Raw genomic sequence first — 22,568 nt, forward strand, 5'->3', positions numbered from 1 at the left:
TCCAACTGGATTAAGTTAAGCACGGACCTACTAAATTACTATCATCTTCTGAAATGGTTACAGTTCTCAAATTTGCACACCCACATGACCGTGACTAGTTTAATCTGATTAATAGTTTTTTTAAAAGATCAAACGATTGTGTGAAGTTAGCAAAAGACCATTCTGAGGTGACCTCTGTGGTATTTATTGCAAATTTTCAGTAACGAAATATAAGCAGTGATTTGCAATGGAAAGGAAGCAGCACTGTGAAGCAGACCAACACAATGCAGAGGGGAGCTGTGCTATGTTTCTTTGTAGGCACGGTATTTATTAAAACATTGCAAAACTGACTACACTGCAAGAAACAGCATGTATCACTTCAGTATAGGATTGTCAGCAGATTTTTGCCATAGACAACAACAATGGCACACAAAGCTGCTTTTCAAGTTTACCTTCACACAAGATATTTTTCTCAGTGTTCTACAAAATATGAACGTCTTGTAAATCCTTGGCCTCATCCAAGGAAAAGCTCATGTACAATTTCTCCCATTGTTAGCTCTTGCTTTTGGACAATCAGCTGGTTCCAGGGCTCCAGCGGAAGTGAATTCTACTTAATGAGTTTAACTGTCACTCTAAACATTTCCATCTCTGCTCCCACAGTGTTATTTTCCATTAAGAACATGCATGAGTTAGCAGCAGAGCAATGAGAGGGAAGACAGGTCTTTTCCAATGTTCTGAAGTCTTTTCCATGAAATCGGCATCGGTATTTCTAATACACACACTACAGTTCAGCTAAGAATTGTCTTCACTAGTTTCACAAAGTGGTTAGTAGTTTTTGGTCTTTAAAAAAAAACAAAACACCAAATTAATCAATCTGATAAAAAGTTTCCCTTTTGAAAAATGGGGATATTATTCGCTTTCTCCTGCTTTGTCTCATCTATTAAGGCCCTGATCCTGAAAACTCTTACACATACTATTCATGCGCATAAAGGCAAACACATGTTTGTATATTTGCAGGATCAGGGCTCTAAATTGTAACCTCTTCAAGGCAGGGACTCACTCAGTAGGTGCTGGTTCTGCACCTGGCACAATGGGGCCTCTACGTGCGACTAATACAAACAAATCTGTCAATTCAAGTATTCATGGAAGTTGGACAATAACTGAAGTGGTCTCACAAAAAGTTGTCAGTAATTTAGTGGTTTCATAAAACTACTACTTTCACCTATGCTGGTGGCATATAGTTGTTTATTTTTAAGTCACTTTAAAGCATCTCTCTCATCACAATAATATGCATCCGATGAAGTGAGCTGTAGCTCACGAAAGCTTATGCTCTAATAAATTTGTTAGTCTCTAAGGTGCCACAAGTACTCCTTTTCTTTTTGCGAATACAGACTAACACGGCTGCTACTCTGAAATCACAATAATATGTTTCTGAAGGGAACTGACAGATAAGCACCACAAGGAGCCTCTAAAGAATAGAAAGAGCTCACCTTTGTACAAATCAGGTAATGTTCTTGGAAGAACAGTACTTACGGTGACAAAGGAAACTGCAGCAGGATCTTGGTATTGGACTAATAAAGTCTCTACTGGAAGTTGAATTTTTGGACGACTTTTGATGCGTTTATTCAAGTGAACTAGGAGCTCCATGACCTGGGAGGGAGAAAAAACCATTAACCTCAGCTCTGGGTTCAATATGTTCCCAACATACAATATGGTCCATTAAACACAGAACAGGCCAAAGAGTTCTGCAGGACTTAGTTCCCAACTCTTTGACAAGATGGCTGCCATCATTTATCATATTATCCATTAGCTTGCATGAAATGCATTGGTGGTCTCCAGACACTTTCTAGCAGACTGTCATCCACATCACAAAACCATCCACCACAAGCAGTGCCCTTGTTAGCAGTATTGGAAGAGATGTCAAGAAAGGAATGATTATGGAGAGTTAACTTGTCTCTCTATATAGTTGGCTGCTGCATCTCAAGATGGAGGAATGCTGGCAGAGGGATGTGGGGAAGGTTGCAATGCGTGATCAGTGCTGTACCCTGTGGACAGAGGATGATTCTAGTACTGAAAATCTAGCACTTGTGCAAGTTGCCAAATCAGTCTGAGAAAAGAAAAAAGGTCCACATTAAATGACACAGTAATTAAATTGAGCTAGAACATTTGTATTCAGGGATGTCCCTAGGAGGGTGCGGGGCCTAGGGTGGAAGTGACTGATTCCTCTCTTCCGGGATTGACCGCATCAACAAATTGTGTTGGGCCTGGGGCGGAAGTGTCTCTTCTGGGACCAACTGTGCCAGCCAATCGCACCGGCCCACGGGGCCCCCCAAAGCGCGGGGCTCAGAGCGGTCACCCCAATTCACCCTACCCAAGGGACGGTTTTGTTTGTATACCGCCTCCTCCCCTGCCAAGTTCCTCATCTGGTCCAGCATGGTCAAACGCTCCAGACTGCACACAGTCAACTCTGTTCCTGAAGCACCTGGGCACGATCTACCCAATATACGCTATGAGTCTTCCTGGCGTCTAGCTGAGACTGGGCTTTGGATGAGAGTTAGGTAGCTGAAGCTCAGCATGGAGAACACAGAGCCAGTGTCAGCAGGCTAGGGGAAAATGACTGGAGGAAATAGCAGAGATGACCCGTGCTATCTCAGCCGGAAGCGTCTGCACATCTTTTGTTACCCAAGTTAGAAACTTGGATAACTTGTTAAAATCTCTGATACATCTGAAGCTGCAGATAGCAGCAGTGGCCATGAGTGCTTTTTCTCCCATCTAGCCTGGCATGAAAGTTGCAACCCTTTTCTTTTTGATGTGGAGCTCACCCTGGTTACCCGCACCTTCGTTACCACCAGAGGGGATTACTGCAATGTGCTGTATTTGGGGCTACTCCTGAAGACATAACAGATATTTCAGCTGTCTGCCTGTATGCTTTCTGTGAGAAATACTAATATACCTATGCTCTAGAGACTGCACTGGCTAGCTGAGTACCCCCAAAGATCCACAGAAGTCAGCTGGAGCTGAGGACAATTAGCACTTCAGTTTATTTCTAGGTGCAATTCAAGCTGCTGATTTTGATCTAACTTAGCCTCTCATGTATGGGCTTGTAGGGATAAAAATCTAAGCCACAATTCAGCAAGCACTTAGGCATGTGCTTAAAGTTAAGCTTGTGCTTAGCTCCCATTGACTTTAAATGCGTTTAAGTGCTTCGCTGAACAGGGAGGCCAATGTTCCTTGCTGAATCAGAGCCAACGTTAGCACGCCATTCGGTATATTTTGAAAAGTTGTCAGTGTCTGAAAACATGTCATATTTCTCAGTCTCTTGTGGTAGTTTAGGAGTGAGACTAAAGTGAGGCAGCCGAATGAAAAGCAAGGCTCTGAAGTAAAAGTATCAAAAGCAGAGCTTGTGTTGAACAGGTTTCTCTGCACAAATGCATAATGCATATTAGATCTTTGCTGAGGCTTATGAGAGGTCAATTAATTTTTTAATCACCTTTGATTGGCTGCTAAACACTTAATTTAGAACATTTTCCTGTATATATGTTGAAGATTAGAACCGTAAACATGATTAAAAACCAACAGAATAATCCATAAATCGGGATTTAAAATAATTTTCAAACCAAAAATACTGGAAGAGTCAATTCCTCCCCCACCACCTTTTGTCAAGAACAACATTCAGGATTCTGTATTTTCCTGCTGAGAGCAGACTTTACAAACACTTGGGAGCACAGGAAAATGACAGATTATGTTCATGATAGCTTTTGCATAGAAAATATCAAACTTTGGTCTAGACAGGAAAGTAAAGCGGTTTACAATTTAATGTTAAGCCCATACTGAAATAAAAATATTCATTTGTCATTTTAAAAGGTTTCTTCCTTAAATTACATAAGATTTTTAATTTTTAACAATTGCAGTTTTTGGCCTTTTCCTACCAAGATTCAGATGAATCTGGTTAACAAATTCCAACTTGAAAGAAGAAAACACATCACATACCCAGACCAGCTAGCCGGATGCTTTCTCCGACAACAGTAAGTGTACCAGAGCTGTGTGTATTTGACCCTACACACCCTGTTGTGTCAAATGTTTGTCCTTCAACATGTTGACAATACACATCTAGTGCCAGATTTTCAAGTGTTCAGCACCCACAATGGGGCCAGGTTTTGGTACTTAAATGGGAGCTGAGCTCTTTTGAAACTCTGGCCCCGAATGTAGGTGTTGAACTTTTTAGAAAACTTGGGTCATAGTGGCACAATAGTTTCCCCACTTGTACAAGATTTATAACATTGAGGTAGGGATGGGGGAGATTGGCAGATTCAAAAAAAAAAAAAAAAAAAAAAAAACACACCTTTGAAACTCCACAATAGCAACTGAGAGATGGGCTATTCCTATTCTAGTGCATCCTGTAACAGATATGGCAGTTTCCTGCAATATCTTTGGGAGATTTTAATTAAATTTAAAGCATCTTTGGAGTCCGTTGTATTAATGCAAAGATTATGTATTATTGGGGGCCTTGATGATCAACAGACTATAACGCACAATGTGGTAAATAAGTATCAACTTTTGGGACAATACATGTGAAGTGGATTTCCCAGGAAATATCTAGGAGGGAGATGAATGCAAATTACCCACCCGCAATTATGCAAAAAAAAAAAAAAAAAACAGCCCTTTGCCCTGAAGGAGGGTGACTGTCCCCCAAGATCAAAGGCCCAAACTATATAAAGGAGTGACTTTATAAAAAGATACTTGGGAGAGCCTATTCTGAGCGACCAGCTGTTAGGAACTTGTAACCACAGAAGAATCCCTCACCTTAAGTGATCACTCTCGTCACAGTGTGTATGGTAACACCCATTGTTTCATATTCTCTATGTATATAAATCTCCCCACTGTATTTTCCACTGCATGCATCTGATGAAGTGAGCTGTAGCTCACGAAAGCTTATGCTCAAATAAATGTTAGTCTCTAAGGTGCCACAAGTCCTCCTTTTCTTTTTCCGAATACAGACTAACACGGCTGCTACTCTGAAACCTGTCATTATGCAAGGCACTGAATTTAGCCGTATGGAGTGGAAATCTATCAACTTCATGAAAAAACTCATACAGATACAGACAGACATCATCTTCCTTTCCAAATGCAAACAGATGGACATCATACCAAAAGGACTGAAGGTGAAAAATCCATTACAATCTACATACCACGCACACTATGCTGACCGCTTGTGCCACATGCTCTCAAAGAAACTGTGAAACCACCTGATCAATATCCTCTACAGCAAACAGGGAAAGATTAAGAATGAGCTCTCAAAACTGGATACTCTCATAAAAAAAAACAACCTTCCACACAAACTTTCTCGTGGCTGGACTTTACAAAAACTAGACAAGCCATTTACAACACACACTTTGCTTCTCTACAAAAGAAAAAGGACACTAAGCTATCTAAACTACTACATGCCACAAGGGGCCACAACAGTGGTTCCCTTAACCCACCCAGCAATATTGTTCATCTATCCAACTATACTCTTAGCCCAGCAGAAGAATATGTCCTATCTCGGGCCTCTCCTTCTGCCCCTCCACCCCCACAAACATGATACAGTTCTGTGGTGACCTAGAATCCTATTTTCAATGTCTCCGACTCAAGGAATATTTCCAACACACCTCTGAACAACATACTAACCCACAGAGACCTTCCTACCAAGACTACAAAAAGAAGGATTCTGGGTGGACTCCTCCTGAAGGTTGAAACAGCAGCCTGGATTTCTACATAGAGTGCTTCCGCCGACATGCACAGGCTGAAATTGTGGAAAAGCAGCATCACTTGCCCATAACCTCAGCCGTGCAGAACACAGTGCCATCCAAAGCCTCAGAAACAACTCTGACATCATAATCAAAAAGGCTGACAAAGGAGGTGCTGTTGTCATCATGAATAGGCCGGAATATGAACACGAGGCTGCTAGGCAGCTCTCCAACACCACTTTCTACAAGCCATTACCCTCTGACCCCACTGAGGGTTACCAAAAGAAACTACACCATTTGCTCAAGAAACTCCCTGAAAAAGCACAAGAACAAATCCGCACAGACACACCCCTGGATCCCCAACCTGGGGTATTTTATCGGCTACCCAAGATCCATAGACCTGGAAATCCTGGACACCCCATCATCTCAGGCATTGGCACCCTGGCAGCTGGATTGTCTGGTTATGTAGACTCCCTCCTCAGGCCCTATGCTACCAGCACCCCCAGCTATCTTCGAAACACCACTGACTTCCTGAGGAAACTACAATCCATTGGTGATCTTCCTAAAAACATCATCCTGGCCACTATGGATGTAGAAGCCCTCTACACCAACATTCCACACAAACAGTATCCCCGATAACGTCACGGCAAACCTGGTGGCTGAACTTTGTGACTTTGTCCTGACCCATAACTTTTGGGGACAATGTATACTTTCAAATCAGAGGCACTGCTATGGATACCCGCATGGCCCCACAGTATGCCAACATTTTTACGGCTGACTTAGAACAACGCTTCCTCAGCTCTCATCCCCTAATGCCCCCACTCTACTTGCGCTACATTCATGACATCATCATCATCTGGACCCATGGAAAAGAAGCCCTTGAGGAATTCCACCATGATTTCAACAATTTCCATCCCACCATCAACCTCAGCCTGGACCAGTCCACACAAGAGATCCACTTCCTGGACACTACGGTGCTAATAAGCGATGGTCACATAAACACCACTCTATACCGGAAACCTACTGACCGCTATTCCTACCTACATGCCTCCAGCTTTCATCAGACCACATGACACGATCCATTGTCTACAGCCAAGCGCTACGATATAACCGCATTTGCTCCAACCCCTCAGACAGAGGCAAACACCTACAAGATCTCTATCAAGCATTCTTACAACTACAATACCCACCTGCTGAAGTGAATAAACGATTGACAGAGCCAGAAGAGTACCCAGAAGTCACTTACTACAGGACAGGCCCAACAAAGAAAATAACAGAACGCCACTAGCCATCACCTTCAGACCTCAACTAAAACCTTTCCAACGCATCATCAAGGATCTACAACCTATCCTGAAGGACAATCCATCACACTCACAGATCTTGGGAGACAGGCCAATCCTTGCTTACAGACAGTCCCCCAACCTGAAGCAAATACTCAGCAGTAACCACACAACAGAACCACTAACCCAGGAACCTATCCTTGCATCAAGGTCCGTTGCCAACTGTGTCCACATATCTATTCAGGGGACACCATCATAGGGCCTAATCACATCAGCCACACTATCAGAGGCTCCTTCACCTGCACCCATGTGATATACGACATCATGTGCCAGCAATACCCCTCTGCCATGTACATTGCTCAAACTGGACAGTCTCTACGTAAAAGAATAAATGGACACAAATCAGATGTCAAGAATTATAACATTCAAAAACCAGTCGGAGAACACTTCAATCTCTCCAGTCACTCAATTACAGACCTTAGAGTGGCTATTCTTCAACAAAAAAAACTTCAAAAACAGACTCCAATGAGAGACTGCTGAATTGGAATTAATTTGCAAACTGGATACAGTTAACTTAGGCTTGAATAAAGACTTGGAGTGGATGAGTCATTACACAAAGTAAAACTATTTCCCCATGTTTGTTCCCTCCCCCTCCCCATTGTTCCTCAGAAGTTCTTATCAACTGCTGGAAATGGCCCACCTTGATTATCACTACAAAAGGTTTCCCTCCCCCTGCTCTCCTGCTGGTAATAGCTCACCTTAAGCGATCACTCTGGTTACAGTGTGTATGGTAAAACCCATTGTTTCATGTTCTCTATGTATATAAATCTCCCACTATATTTTCCACTGAATGCATCCGATGAAGTGAGCTGTAGCTCACGAAAGCCTATGCTCAAATAAGTTCGTTAGTCTCTAAGGTGCCACTAGTACTCATTTTCTTTTTGAGTCCTACCGGTGCCCTTGTTGGAGTTGCGAGTGATTTCCAGTAAGCTTATTAGCATAGGTGCAGCTTCTTTTGTTTTTAATGTTTTCTTTGTATTGCTTTCATCTGAAGAACAAACGTGCTTACTTAGAAAGGGCTGTGTGATGTAACTGGGGGCAATTACACTAGGTATAGCCTCCAAGGAGAAAGCAAAGTGTAGGCGCAGGCCATTAAAGCCATTAGACTTACTGGGACACTCACAGTGTAAGGCAGGGAGTTGTGCAGCCTGGAAAAACCCCATTCAGGAGGGGAGAGACGTGGGTTTCTGCTTACGAGACGTGACAGCTGAGGATCCGGGAGCCTATGAGCGGGGGCCCTTGCTGGACCACCAAGGGGGGAAATACAGGTGCAGTTGCCCTGAACTGACACACAACCAGTTAAGTGAATGATAGCAATGACTACTGCAAATAGTGACTCTATACATCACGGTAACATTGCATGAACATTCTCTACATCACATTAACATTTCACAGAATATTTTCTCTTGTGGAAAGCAGCTAGTAACACTAAATCATTGATACATCATGGATGTCTACATTTCCAGTGACTGGAAATTCTACAACAATTGCTCCCTTACCTTTTTACGCACTCCTTCCTGCGTGCTGGACAGTTTCAGCAGGACAGGGGGTAGGAATTTGGATATAATATTCTGTAACTGCTCATCTGTTTCTGCATGGCCAAGACGTAAGAATACACGTTCAAGCTGATCTGTAGTTTAAAAAATATAAATAGTTAATTTGGAGTTAGAAACCCAAACAGCAGACAAATCTTTTCCTACCCGTATGGGTTTGTAATACAGCAGCTGGGATGAAAGTATGGTAAGGATCGAGCATCTTCAATCAAAGCTCTCAACAAAGTATGTTCTTTATTTTTAAAACTGCATGCACACTTTCCATTGCTGAAAGATGCTGGATTGATGGCCTTCAACCCTCAATTATCCACAGATCAGGTTCAGCATGGACAGAAGTAGTACAAACTTCCACACACTGCCCCACTTATGGGCCTCAGCCCTAATCTAGACCACCACCACAGCTGAGACAGTACTTCAGCCTCCGTATCTAGTAATCCTTTGGCCTCGCTGCTCTGACTGCCAATTGAAGTGTCAATTGTGGTGGTCATTTTTGAGATACAGACTGTCTGCTGGACTCTGGACTAAGACCATAACAAAGGCCTCCAGACAGTCATTGAATGCAACAACTTTTGCTCTATTATTATTTATATTGTTGTCATGAACTAGGACCCCCTTGTGCTATACATGGTACAAACAGAAGGTCCCCACACCAAGAGCTTACAGTGTAACAAGGGATGGATTTGATCCAGCAACCTAGAGAGGAAAGGCACTATGCTCTGTTACCAATCCACTGAGCCACCCCATTAGAAAAACATTTATGAAGCTGAACGAACTATCTGGATTTGCTATTATTTGTTAACCCAATTTTCAAGCGAGACTGTCAATCACCAATAGGAATTAAATGGGGGTGTCAGAAAAGTAATGATATTTTGACATAACTTAAAATGCAAAAGACTGTGAAGGTCCTATCACCCACATGAACGTGTTGGAGTGTTCTGACAATCTCATTTCTCTATCCCTCTCACCGCCTCTCAGTACCACCGAACCCAGAAAGGAGTATAAAATAACAGTATGAATGTCAGTAAGGACATAGGAGTTGTAAATGATACAAGAGATAAAAAAAACATGCATCTGTTCCCTGTATGAACTAGGAAAGGATCCTTTCAGGAACATCAACAAGACCAAAATCCTTTGTCGGCAACTCAAGCAATTGGCTTAAAGACCACCTGCCTTTAGGCTAATAAATGGGGAAGTCACTGTTTTAATCACTAGGATCTAGCTGACCTGATGGCTAAACTAGAAGAAAAGCAGACTGCCACATGGGTGGCAAGACACCTCAACAGCACTTTCACAGTTTGGGATGGGGGCAGGATGGTTCTGATACACAAGGGCAGGAGTGTTCCCTTCTCTTCTCCGTAGCTTCACTATGCACACCTGATCTACAATGGATTGCTAACAGGGTCAATGCAATTGGGAGATTACAGGGAAAAAGGCTGCCTAAAACAAGGGGAAGCTAAAACCCTTACAGATCCAATATGTACTGCCCCACAATGCTTTGCTCTTAACTTAAATGGAGGGAAAATGTCCTTTGCCCTGTCCCTAATCTGTGATGCTTGTGGGACAAAAGTACGTTGGTGGGGGCTCTAGGACGCTCCGATACAAGAGAAGAAAAAATCCCTTGTTAGAATGACCCATACTGCTCATTAAAGGATGAGACAGAGTGTACTCCCTGGAGACACAGGTAGAGTCAAGAGCCAGTCCTCCATCAGCTCTACAGAGTTATGATCCACATGCAGTTGGTCTTGACAATCTATCAAGCCCTGCTGCTACACATCAGAGGAAGCAGCAACAAAGAGGGGCCAGTCTAATACAGTCAAAAAGGAGGAAGCAGCACTCTTCTGCTTGAAACACCCAAAAGGAGAAAATGTTTGTTTTAACTTTGGTTATACCGTAAAAGAAGAGGAGGACTTTGATGGGTTGAGGGATGGGCTGCTCAGACTTGGGAGAGGCCCTCCTGTCACAAAGGTTTAACCCTGTATTCCTTGGGAACCCAAAGCTCCCACGGAAATCAATGAATTTTGGATAGATATACAAGAGATGGAGGGAATCAGTCCCTCGACGGGCAACATGGACGTTTAAGTACAAATACTGTACCCGCAGATTTCAAGTGACTTCTGAACACTCACTATTCAGATACGAAGGCCTTTGGAAATGATGCTCTGCCGTCTCAACTTTTCCCATCCCGTTGTTAAAGCCCTCACAGGGCTTGTCTATGCTTGCAGTGCTGCAGCAGCATAGCTGTGCACTTAGCACTTATTGAAGATGCCGATGGGGAAGGTCTCCTGTCAGCATAGGTACTCCACCACCCCGGAGCGACGTAGGCATACTGACATAAGGTAGTAGTGTAGACCTCTTAGCCACAGTATCATCTCTCTGCAGGCAGCAGACCGAGCATACACACATCCCTCCCAACACTTTGTTTCTGGTTGAACTAAACAGGGTAAGCAGTTGAAAAGACAAAATGACTATAAAATTTTAATGCCAGCTGAATTACAAGTCAAAATTCAGCAGTTCCTCCAATGCATATTGTACTTGTCAGTGAATCTCTCGTCTTATGGGGATTTTTCTTGTTTTCTCAGGCTATCAGCTGCCACAGGGAACCAAGATACATTTCTTCCCACCTAATTTTTAAAAAGCTTTTCTCATGTCCTGCCTTTTTCTGTCATATTTCATTTCCCTAAAGTATCTGTCTTCTGAGAACTCTCCGATGCTTCACAAATTGAGCAGCAGGGGGTAACGAGAGCCTGATCCTGAGAGCCATTGGGCACACACAACTCTGACTGCGTTCTGTAACCTTAACAGAGCCGTCAACAATGCCTGCAGTGTCTGTGCTCACCACTGGCTGCAGTGCACCCAAACTCCACATCTGGGAGACCTTCCCAGTGTCATTGTGGTAGAGAATAGGACTTGATTGCAGTGAATGCAAAGAAGATAAGTTTATTTATTGTAACCTTCAGCTAAAGATATATATTTTCAAAAGCACACAGATATAGAGTAGAGGCCACAGGAAATATAAGAATTCTGTGAAGCAGCAGTCAAGCAAAAGGTATGTTAAAGGGGAAGGGTCAACAAAAAAAAAAGTATACTGCTTTTCCAATTTTTTCCTCTGCTAATGGCATAAGTAGCACCCAAGACTACTATAAGATGAAAGAGAGTGGAGAAAGAGAACAATTTCCTCTCTGTCCAATGGATTTACTTTCTGTGTTTGGCATGTACATTATTTTCACAGTTTCCTCTGTATGGTCAGTGAAGTTCCAGTCTCGCAAATGCTGACTCAGTTGCTTAACTTTAAACCTGGAGTAATCCCATTGATTGCAATGGAACTACTTACATGCTTGAAGTTAAGCACATAGGTGTTTACAGGATTATGGCTTGAGTCAGTTTCCTCTGTTGTTGGTGTGGGCTTGTCACATGGCAACAGGGAAGATGAAAAACATTTTATTAAAAACAAGTGTCATTGTAAAGCCACAAACCCTGACAGCTGTATCACCTGAAACTACTTTTAATTATCTAAATTGACCATTTCTCAAGTTGTTTGCTGCATTGGTGTAGCCATGTTGGTCCCAGGGTATTAGACAGACACAGTGGTGAGGTAATATCTTTTGTTGGACCAACTGCTGTTGGTGAAACCAATTCCACACTCAAGCCAAGTCTAAAACATCACTTTCCTCAGCCCACTGATTTCTCCCATGGATCAGGATCACAGTTCCTCCAGCTGGGTTATACATCACGTTGTTATTAATTCATCAAGGTTGTTTGAAAACTAGTTTTGTTATATCTCAGGAGATGCAGCAACAAGACAAGAAAACACTCCCTTAACATTTTATACTATTTCTTTTGGGTTTTTACAGTGCAAATACTTGTAATCAAAAATAAATATATAAAGTGAGCACTGTATACTTTGTATTCTGCATTGTAACTGAAATCAATATATTTGAAAAATATAGAAGACATCCAAAAATATTTAAATAAATGGTAGTCTGTTATTAACAGTGTGATTAAAAAAAATTAATTATGATTAATCATGCGATTAAAAAAATTGTGATTAATCGTCTGACAGCCCTAGTAATAAGATCCATTTTGGATTAGCCCTGGCAGTTCCATACTGCTGTGATCTGCTCCACAAAGTGTCTTCTCACAACTGGGCCTTAAGAGTAGCTAATTAAAAACAAAAAGCCCACCAGCCAAAAATAAATAAATAAATAAATAAAAAGTAAACACCTTTGGCGTGCAATCTGTGCCTCTGCTAACCAAGACTAAAGCTTTTAATTCAATCTATTGACATGTATGCTTTCTGTAAACTTATTTTGATGGGTCAGTTAACTCACTGTTTTATTAGTATTAATTTGTAAAGCATTTTGCAATCCTTTGATGAAGATTACAATGTTGGTATGGAAGTTAATTAAGCATCATTTCATCTATCACTGAAATGCAAGTTACATCTGGAGAACTGTTCTGAGATTCTATACCTGACTATTTCCGAGATCTCAAATCCAGGCTCACATTCCGGATTTAGGATCATAAAATAGGCTGCTCCCTTAGCCCCATGTTTGCAACTATAACACACATTATACAAGCTGGTTAACATAAAGGACCGACTTGTGTACTCAGTATGTCTAATGTCTCTAATTCTTTGGTACACATAGTGACATTGGAAAGAGAATGTTGATCGAGATCTGGGATTAAATTTAACTCGACCAAATGACTAAAATGAACTGTCCTTTTCAAGAGGGTAATATGGTCTTTTTTTTAAAAAAAGGAGGGGGTGGGGGGAGAGGAAACAAAAGAGGGATTCATAGGAGATGCAGCTAGAATTGCTTAACGGAGCCAGATCCTGTATTAAGTCAGTCCGAGAAATAACTTTTCTCTTCTATAGCTTTTAACCATCCTCAAATACAAGTCTGCCCAGTCTATTAAGTAAGTTACTCCAGGTCTCTAGGTTCACTCCATGGCTATGACCCACACTGTGGCCATGATCCCTGTTTGGAGTGAAGTGACAAGAGATCTCCTGCACAAGAGCGGTCTGTTTGGCTGGCAGGGGACTCCACCACCATTCCTCTTTGATAAGATTGGGCCTTCCCTCTCCAGGGGCCATCTCTTCCCTGTCTTCAGGTGGGCTGGAGTCCATCCTAGAGAAGGGATGTCTCAGCCCCACCCCTCCTGAACAAAGGTGTGTGTGTGTGTGTGTGTGTGTGTGTGTGTGTGTGTGGCTCTGCCAACACCACCCATTGTGGCGAGGGGACACACACAATCCTCTGCTGGGGTGGTATCAGCTGGGCCTCTCCCAGCAGTTGGTTTCAGAATTAACAGCCCACTAGGATTAATGACGCAGTTCACCAATCAGAGTTATTGTTTAGGATGCTCGGCAGACATCACAGCATTAGTTACCCTTAGGACACTTTTTTCAAGCTTTTCTTCCCAACCATGAGGACTAGAAACAGTTTGTTTTTTCAAATGAAATCTAGTCACCATGTAATCCAGAAGTTGGGCCCAATGTGTGTAACCTTTTCCAATTGTGCTCCAGTTAACGATAACCACTGGCTATTTATCAAGAATAAATTAAAAACACAAGCATAAACAGTAGCATGACAAGATTAAAACAGGCTTGATTATTTAAAGCAGTAAAAACCAGAATCATTACATGAACTGTTAATTTTCAAAAAAATGAGTCTGCAAATGTTTTACCTGTTACTATAAGAAATTGTGTACACAATTGTCTCTCTTATTGCAATTTGTATACTGTGTGCAATTAACATAGCTTTTTATAGTCAGTTCTACTCTGTCCTCCAGTATAGTAAGTTAGGTCTCAATGCCGCAAACACTCACGCATAACTCAATGGAGGTATTGATGTTTGTAGGTGTTTGCAAGATTGCGGCTTTGTTTTTTCCTACTACTGTAGGGTCTTTCGCTCAGTAACAGGGGGAGAGTTTTAAGAAAATGTGTTTGTAAAACCACGAAGATTGGGTGGGGGACTTGGGAGCAGGTACAATATCTGAAACTACTTTAGAACTAATTTTACAAAACTGATCAGATTTCAGGTGTCCTTTCATATTCATTCATTTTGCACTAAGGAATCAAGAAAGTAGAGAAGCCGAAGAAATCTTTGGACCGTTGCTTACAGCACCAGGGTCAATTTGTGTATATAGCTAGATGATATTTTTAGAAGCAGAAATAATTTTTCTTGCAAGTAGGTAACAGCATTTCCATGGTAACTTAAGGATTTCTAATGCCATTTCTAACCCCTTCTGGTTCTTTTCCAATCTATACGATAAAAGTATGTGAAAGAAATATTGGTTTCAGAACTGATGTAAATACTACATCTCGCCAGGAGAAAGAACAATCTTTCAAATTGCAGATACTACATATTGTATAAAACCACAAGTATTGTCTCTCTTTTTAAACCATCAAGGGAGTATAAACATTTTTTTTATAGCAAAGCCAGATTAATGGCAAGGCCCTGAACCGCAAACTGTAAGTGATTAGGGAAGTTATGGGAGCTCCTTCACTGGGGGTTTCAAAAGGAGGCTGGATAGCCATCTGTCTCGGATAGTTTAGACACAACAAATCTTGGCAGGGAGTTAGACTAGAGGACCCTTGCAGTCCCTTCTAACCCTATGATTCTATGACCTCCAGTCTCCCATATGTACCACAGTGATCTCTGATCAGACTTTACATCATGCTGTTTAGTAGCCCCCTAAATCTCTGTAGCCTTAGAGCTGGACCCTTCAGTCACTGAAGTTAATAGCAAAAATCCAATAGGAGATTGATTTGATCTTTGCTCTGGTTCTGTTATATGGCCATTTGCCATAAGAAATAGTGGAAAGGGAGGGGCAGGGAAGATTTTTTTTTTTAAAAGTTTACTATACTGCACCTTTAAAAAAAAAAGAGACAGTTTTGCCACCCATCTCTTATTTCTTCAATTAAAACAACAAAATAAACCCTTCTGGATGTTCGGCCTCATCATTGTAGCTCATTGTTTATCCATCTGTTCAAAGAAGTCAGCTCTCAGTTCAAATGCTACTTTTTGTGCGTCCAGTTTCTCCTCCCTTCCTCTTATACTAAAGAATTATTTCCCAGTGGCATTTATAGCCATTGTAAACAGCATGTCAGCTGTTCTTTACATAACTCTGATGTGTATTTGTGTAAGAAGAGAATATCAAGCATGAAGTGCATACTTCTGTTTATGAAAGTGGATTTGAGGGACTATTAAGGCTGGGACATGTCAAACGAGATGTACTTCACAACTGATCTAGTTAGCACAACAGTATCCTAGGAACCCCGCCACACAGTCTGAGTCTGGAACACAACAGAACTCCAGGAGTTGTGACAGAACTTTCTGTGAGAGGATGCAGGCAGCTACCTTCTTCATCTTCCCCAACCTAAACTCCATTTTATGGCAAGAGCACTATGATCTCAATATTCAAGCCATTCCAGAGGACGTACACATCCTAAAAACAGCTTACTGTTACTGCACTAAGACCGTTTTATAGAAGTTATTTTGTGCACATATCCTGGAATTTTCCTCCAAAAGGCTCCATGTCAAATAAGTGCTTACTTCTACCTGGATACAGTCAGTCAACTTCATTCCCAGGATGATTCAGGGGAAAGAAGGGGAGACTGAGGCAAACATTAAAAGAACAGAAAGCAAAATGAGGTGTTCATTTCTCCAGAAGCTAAACAACAGATATTGCACCACTCTGCACTGGAAGAGCAAGATACCCAGTTTGGGAGTCCAACTCTGATCTACTTGAATTATGCTTCCATTAAAACAACAGGCAAATTCTTGCTGGAATTGTATTAGGCCTTGGGGAACATGCATCTCGAGTGGTTATAGCAGCAGACTGGGAGTCAGGGTTTGGTGGTACTGTTCATGGCTCTACCGCAATCTCAAATGACTTTAAGGGAGCACCACAAGGGACCAGTCCTAGTCACTACTTAAGTTTATAAAAAATGATCTTTTACTGTGGGAATGTATTTTTGTGTTTTCATCATATTTCTCCATAACAGAGAAAAGTTTAGATACAGATTTGAAATGCCAAAATTTGGATTTCCACGTGCACTGTGTCCGGTTTAGACGCCCTTCAGATTACTACCCATTCTCTTTGAAAATGGCTTTTCTTTCTTTCTGAACACACACAGCTCTAGGCCCAATGTACTGATTTTAAATTAGGCGTCAAGCTATCACTGTTTAAATTATTCATCCACCAAATGATAAGCATCCTCAGAAAAAGTTTAAGCAAGCACTCTTTTCTCAACAACAACAAAAAGGAGTAACAGCTCATCTATTTGCATGCTGCTACAGATCAAAGTTTCTTATGCTTACAAAACAGAGACAAATTGGTTTTCTGATCTAAAAGAAAAATTTGGTTACTCCTTCAGGAGGCTCATTATACTGCAGATCAGGTTCCTTTCAAAATACAATTTGATGCATTTACTTTTAGCCTCTCACACACTTCTACCTGAGAAGTCTGCCCAATTTTCCCACTCTGAATTTCTTATGCTTCCTGTTAAAGTTCACCTTTGACTGTACACTCTTCCATTTATTCATAGAGGCAGCATTGGAAAATCACCATCCTCCCTCTCCACAAAAAAACCCACCACCCTCAAGTCAGAAGGGTGGTACTATACACTCTCTAGTGGTACAGTTGACCGGTAAGTCATAGTGTACATAATTTGAGACATCTGATGAGGGTGACATCAAACTGCTAAACTGGACTGTACCCTGCAAGACATTCTTCTTTCCCCTCTTCCGAGCTTGGATTAAATGCAAATGTGACTGCAAACCCAGTGACAACATAGCCACAGGACACCTTGCCAAAAACAGGCAACATCTATATTCAGTTTGTAGGTGGGGGAAACTAGCACTCTCTAGAGTGAATAAAGCTGTGTCTGCAAGCAGGAACTCTTCCACTGAGGGCATGTCTACGCTAGATTTAAATTGACCTATGTTAGGTCAACTTGCAGTCATTGCAGTAATTACTGCAGTAGCTGATGTCCACACTACCCGCCTTCTGTCGGTGGTGCACGTCCTCACCAGGAGCGCTTCTGCCGACTGGAGAGGAGCAGCGTAGGGGACAGAGAGCCAAGGCTCTCAGCTCCGCTCTGCTCCCCATTCCCTGCTGGGGCCAGACACCTGAGGTTCTCACCTCCCTGAGCAGGGAGCCAGGCAAGAGCAGCCCAGCTGGGAGCGGGGAGCCCGGTGGACGCAGCCTGGCTGGGTTTGGGGACCCAGTGGCAGCCAGACTCTAGTTGCCCAGCTTTCTTGTCAATTTCAGGGCTCCAGCATAGAACCCTGAAATTGACAAGACAACCAACAGCTGAAGTAAGTAATACAGTGTCTGAGACTGCATCACCCTAACGACATTAACATAAGCCCTAAGCCTCTCGTGGAAGTGGAGTTATTATGTGTATGCATCCGATAAAGTGGGTATTCACGCACGAAAGCTTATGCTCCAATACGTCTGTCAGTCTATAAGGTGCCACAGGACTCTTTGCCGCTTATGCGTAGTAGGGCACTTACATCAGTGGGACAAGGCTGTACTGTGTACACGGATATAATTAGGTCTACATAAGCTGCCTTACATCAACCTAACTATGTAGTGTAGACCAGGGCCTGAGTAGTTTTATGAAGTCTGCAAGTGAAGGGAACACGGGTGATGTATAGTTGACTGTATAGGAAGAATTTCATGGCTGATGGTGATCATGGAGTCTGATCAATTTTTCTTGACTGCAGTGGTCATGACAATGATTCATCCCAACTGTCACTGGAAGAAGTATGTTGAGATTTGTCTCAGACCTTAGAATCAGTGAATTCTGTAGGTTTCTCTTATTCCTACATGAAATGATGGTTCTTTGGTGGCATCAGGGCACCACCAGTATTTTGGTGTTCTGTAGTCTATTCACCTCATCCAATAGTTGAGTGGGTTCTCAAACTGTGGGTCAGGACCCCATTAAAATGGGGTCGCCAAGGCTGGTTTAGACTTGCTGGGGCCCGGGGCCCAAGGACTTCAGCTCTGGGCAGCAAGGCTCAGGTTGGGCTTTGACTTTAGTCCCCTGGCCCGAGGAGGTGGGGCTCGGGCTTTGGCTCCCCCACCTGGGGCAGCAGGGCTTCGGCAGGCTCAGGCTTTGGTCCCCCCTCCTGGGGTTGTGTAGTAAATTTTATTGTCAGAAGGGGGTCACAGTCCAATGAAGTTTGAGAACTGCTGCAATAGTTTGTAGAAACTAAGCAAGCTAAAGGGGGTTTCTCCAAAGAGAGGACGGAAGAATCAAGTGAAACATCAAGCAGTAATGCATGGTTTAAATCTGACAGCCTGGAGCTTGAAAGTCTGCATTAAAACCTTTCTTCCTTCTGCTGAGTTCCTGGTGGTGAAATCAATTCCACAGCCAAGCCAAGTCTAAAACACCACTTTCCTCAGCCCACTGATTTCTCCCACGGATCAGGATCACAGTTCCTCCAGCTGGGTTATACATCATGTTGTTATTAATTCATCAAGGTTGTCTGAAAACTAGTTTTGTTATATCTCAGGAGATGCAGCAACAAGACAAGAAAATACTCCCTTAACATTTTATACTTCTTCAGAGATAGATCTATCATTTACTGCACCAAATTCAGCAATAGATTTGAAGTTTAAAAAACACCCACAACTGGGTGTCCTTTTCCCTCCAAATAAGAATATCTAAATTTGAACTCAGTCACTCAGATTCTGACTACCATCCTGATCAGCACTGAGAAGTGCACGGGCACAGGATCTGCCATGGAGTTCTTAATGCTGGATCAGGGGCATCATTTGCAGAAGAGAAGAAAACTGAAACGGATAAAATGTATTTTCCAGCATATTTTATTCTGATACTAGATTCCAACTTTAAATTCACACAAACCATATCAAGCTCTGGAAGGGGAGAGCTTGTATTACGCACTTATGATTACAAGAAAAAAAAATATGAAACGAGCGAAGGATTATTCATATCCATCAGACACTACTCTGGAGATAAATATAAACGACCAGAACTTTAAAATACCTTGCACCTCTGTTGCACTTCTGATCCAAGCACCTTCACACACTCTGCAAACATTAAGCTTCACAATACCCTAGTCTGATAAGGGAGCATAACTAATCGCCGTTCACAGATGGAGAAACTGAGTCACGGAGCCAGGAAGGGACTTGCCCAAGGTCACACAGCGAGCCGGTTGGAGAGATGAGCCAGAGACGCCCGGTAATCACCGAGCAGGGACGGCATCTGCTCTAACCACTGAGCCAGCCTCGGCTGACGCCCACCAGCCGCTTGCTAGGCCTCAGAACTACGTTTCCCAGCCGGCACCCGGGACACGGGCTGCGGACAATTCCTGCTCCGGGCCCCGGGCCCAGAAACTCACCCCGCCCCGCAGCAGGGCCCAGGCCCCTTGCAGGGACAGCGACCCCGGTGGGGGGCATTAAACGGGGGTGAGGGCGGGGGCACCCCACAGCGGGGGCTCAGCCTGCCCCACCCTCCCCGCGGGGCCAAGGCCGGCCCTGCTGCTGCTGCTGCGGGGGGGAGCGCTCCCCCCCGGTCTCCAGTGGGGGCTGGAAAGCAGAGTCACTGCGGCCTGCCCGGCTTGGGGCCCATCCCGGGGGGGGGGGGGGGATCCAGCCCCTGCCCCCAGGCGCCGCTGGCTGAGGCTGGTGTCCCCAGCAGGCCCGGCCTGGCAGAGCCTCTCACGGGGACCCTGCCCCGGGGGGCTGCGGGCGGAGATTGGCCCCTCGCCGTGGTTTCCATGTCACACCGTGACTGCGCACAGCCGAGGCCTGGCCCCCCCCGGGGCGAAGAAACCAGCTCCCCGCCCCCTCAGAGAGAGGGGACCCGGCCCCGCCCCAAGGACAGACACACGCCCGGGGGGAGGGGTCCTGTCAACCCAGAGCCCCCCCCCCCATAAACTCCCCCCGCCGGGCCTGTGTCTGTATCACTTACTCAGCTCGTCCTGGGCAGCCGAGGCGGCCGCAGCCATGTTGCCAGCCGCCGCGGGGGGGGGAGAGGAGGGGCGGGGGCGGCGGAGCAATCCCGTCAGCCGGGGTGGGGTGGGGTCTCTCCCCGCGCCCCCTCGGCCCGGCTGCGGGGCAGGGGCCCTGCCTGGCGTCGCCGCTCCCCAGCGCCGCGCCGCGCCCAGCCTGCGCTCGCTTCACTTCAGTTTTATATTTAGAAAGCGCTGAGCCATCGCCCCCGCCCCGCGCTCCCTCGTCCGCTTCCCCCTCCCCGGCCTCAGCCCCGCCCCGGCCCGCTCCTGAGACCCCCCCGGCCCGGCCCGGCCCGCTCCTGAGACCCCCCCGGCCCGCTCCTGAGATGCCCCGCCCCGCCCCGCCCCGCCCCGGCCCGGCCCGCTCCTGAGACCCCCCCCCCCCCACCACGCCCCGGCCCGCTCCTGAGACCCCCGCCCCGGCCCGCTCCTGAGACGCCCCGCCCCGGCCCGGCCCGGCCCGGCCCGCTCCGCTCCTGAGATCCCCCCCACCACGCCCCGGCCCGCTCCTGAGACCCCCCCGCCCCGCTCCTGAGATCCCCCCCCCCGCCCCGGCCCGGCCCGGCCCGCTCCTGAGACCCCCGCCCCGCCCCGGCCCGCTCCTGAGACCCGCCCCGCCCCGCCCCGCCTCGCCTAAAGGGGCGACCCCCGGCCCAGCGGCCCTCGCCGGCTGCCCATGTGCTCAGCGACACCGGGCTCCTTCCCCCTCCGTCCGCCGCTGCACCCAGCCTCCCGCAGGGGAGGGAACTGACCCGAGTCCAGGCTGACCTCCATGGCCGAGGAGGCGCTTCGCTTCGCAGGGGGTCGGGGCGGTGGAGGGGAACGGGTCAATCAGCCGCGAAACGGCTGCCTTTCTCCCCCTATCTGTGGTGGGTGCTTGCAGCAGGCTGGAGGGTTTCCGACTGGCGAAGGGGCTGCCTGGGGCTTGGAGCCAATGCTGGTCAGGTACAGCTTTAGAGGACGTGGGAACCCCCCCCCCGAGGGGGTGCCCCTTCCTCCCACTGCGACTAAGCTCCTGTCCGTACCCTCAAACAGCTCCAGGAGGCATGTTCCGCCCTTGCTCCAGTGTCTCTTTACAATCTAACTTAGGGAGGGAAAAAGAAAAGGAGGACTTGTGGCACCTGAGAGACGAACACATTTATTTGAAAAAAGAAAAGGAGGACTTGTGGCACCTTTGTCAGTCTCTAAGGAGCCACAAGTCCTCCTTTTCTTTTGGCAGATACAGACTAACACAGCTGCTACTCTGAAACCTGACATTTATTTGAGCTGTTTTCAGAGTAGCAGCTGTGTTAGTCTGTATCTGCCAAAAGAAAAGGAGGACTTGTGGCACCTTAGAGAGGAACACATTTATTTGAGCATAAGCTTTCGTGAGCTACAGCTCACTTCAGCGGATGCATACACGAAAGCTTACACTCAATGAAGTGAGCTGTAGCTCAGGAAGCTTATGCTCAAATAAATGTGTTAGTCTCTAAGGTGCCACAAGTCCTCCTTTTCTTTTGGCGGATACAGACTAACACGGCTGCTACTCTGAAAACAGCTCAAATAAATGTGTTCGTCTCTAAGGTGCCACAAGTCCTCCTTTTCTTTTGGCGGATACAGACTAACACGGCTGCTACTCTGAAACCACACATGGACTGAATCAGGAATAGTTAGGCAGCTTTAAATTCACATCCTACCATATTCCAGATTACTTTTCAGGTGTGGACATTCGTATTCCAGAATAAGAGTACCTTATTCCAAATTAGTGTATTCCAGTGTGTTTAACTATAGGGAATAAAGCACTCTCCATAAGGCTTCCACTCCTCTCAGTAAAAGGAAAAGGAGTACTTGTGGCCCCTTAGAGACTAACAAATTTATTTGAGCATAAGCTTTTGTGACAGTGAGCTGTAGCTCACAAAAGCTTATGCTCAAATAAATTTGTGAGTCTCTAAGGGGTCACAAGTACTCCTTTTCTTTTTGCGAATACAGACTAACACGGCG

The 22,568-nt window shown here is 44.9% G+C and overlaps 1 protein-coding gene across 5 annotated transcripts in view; it reads right to left on the reverse strand.

Moving 5' to 3' along the window:
• ECPAS (Ecm29 proteasome adaptor and scaffold) overlaps positions 1 to 21,548 on the reverse strand; it is a 95,225-nt gene extending 73,677 nt beyond the window's left edge. For 3 of the 5 annotated variants that reach the window (XM_038403191.2, XM_043515367.1, XM_043515368.1), the window contains exons 1-3: positions 20,546 to 20,724; positions 8,545 to 8,675; positions 1,513 to 1,629 (exon numbers count right to left, since the gene is read on the reverse strand). In XM_038403191.2, coding sequence (XP_038259119.1) covers positions 1,513 to 1,629; positions 8,545 to 8,675; positions 20,546 to 20,582 — 285 coding nt within the window. In that variant the 5' untranslated portion in view covers positions 20,583 to 20,724. Of the gene's footprint in view, positions 1 to 1,469; positions 1,630 to 8,544; positions 8,676 to 20,545; positions 20,725 to 21,340 lie in introns of those variants that run through there. The other 2 variants (XM_038403192.2, XM_038403193.2) reach the window with 2 other exon arrangements.
• Between the last annotated feature and the right edge of the window lie 1,020 nt (positions 21,549 to 22,568).

The sequence above is a fragment of the Dermochelys coriacea genome, chromosome 5 (genome assembly GCF_009764565.3).
Source record: "Dermochelys coriacea isolate rDerCor1 chromosome 5, rDerCor1.pri.v4, whole genome shotgun sequence".
Lineage (NCBI taxonomy): Eukaryota > Metazoa > Chordata > Testudines > Dermochelyidae > Dermochelys > Dermochelys coriacea.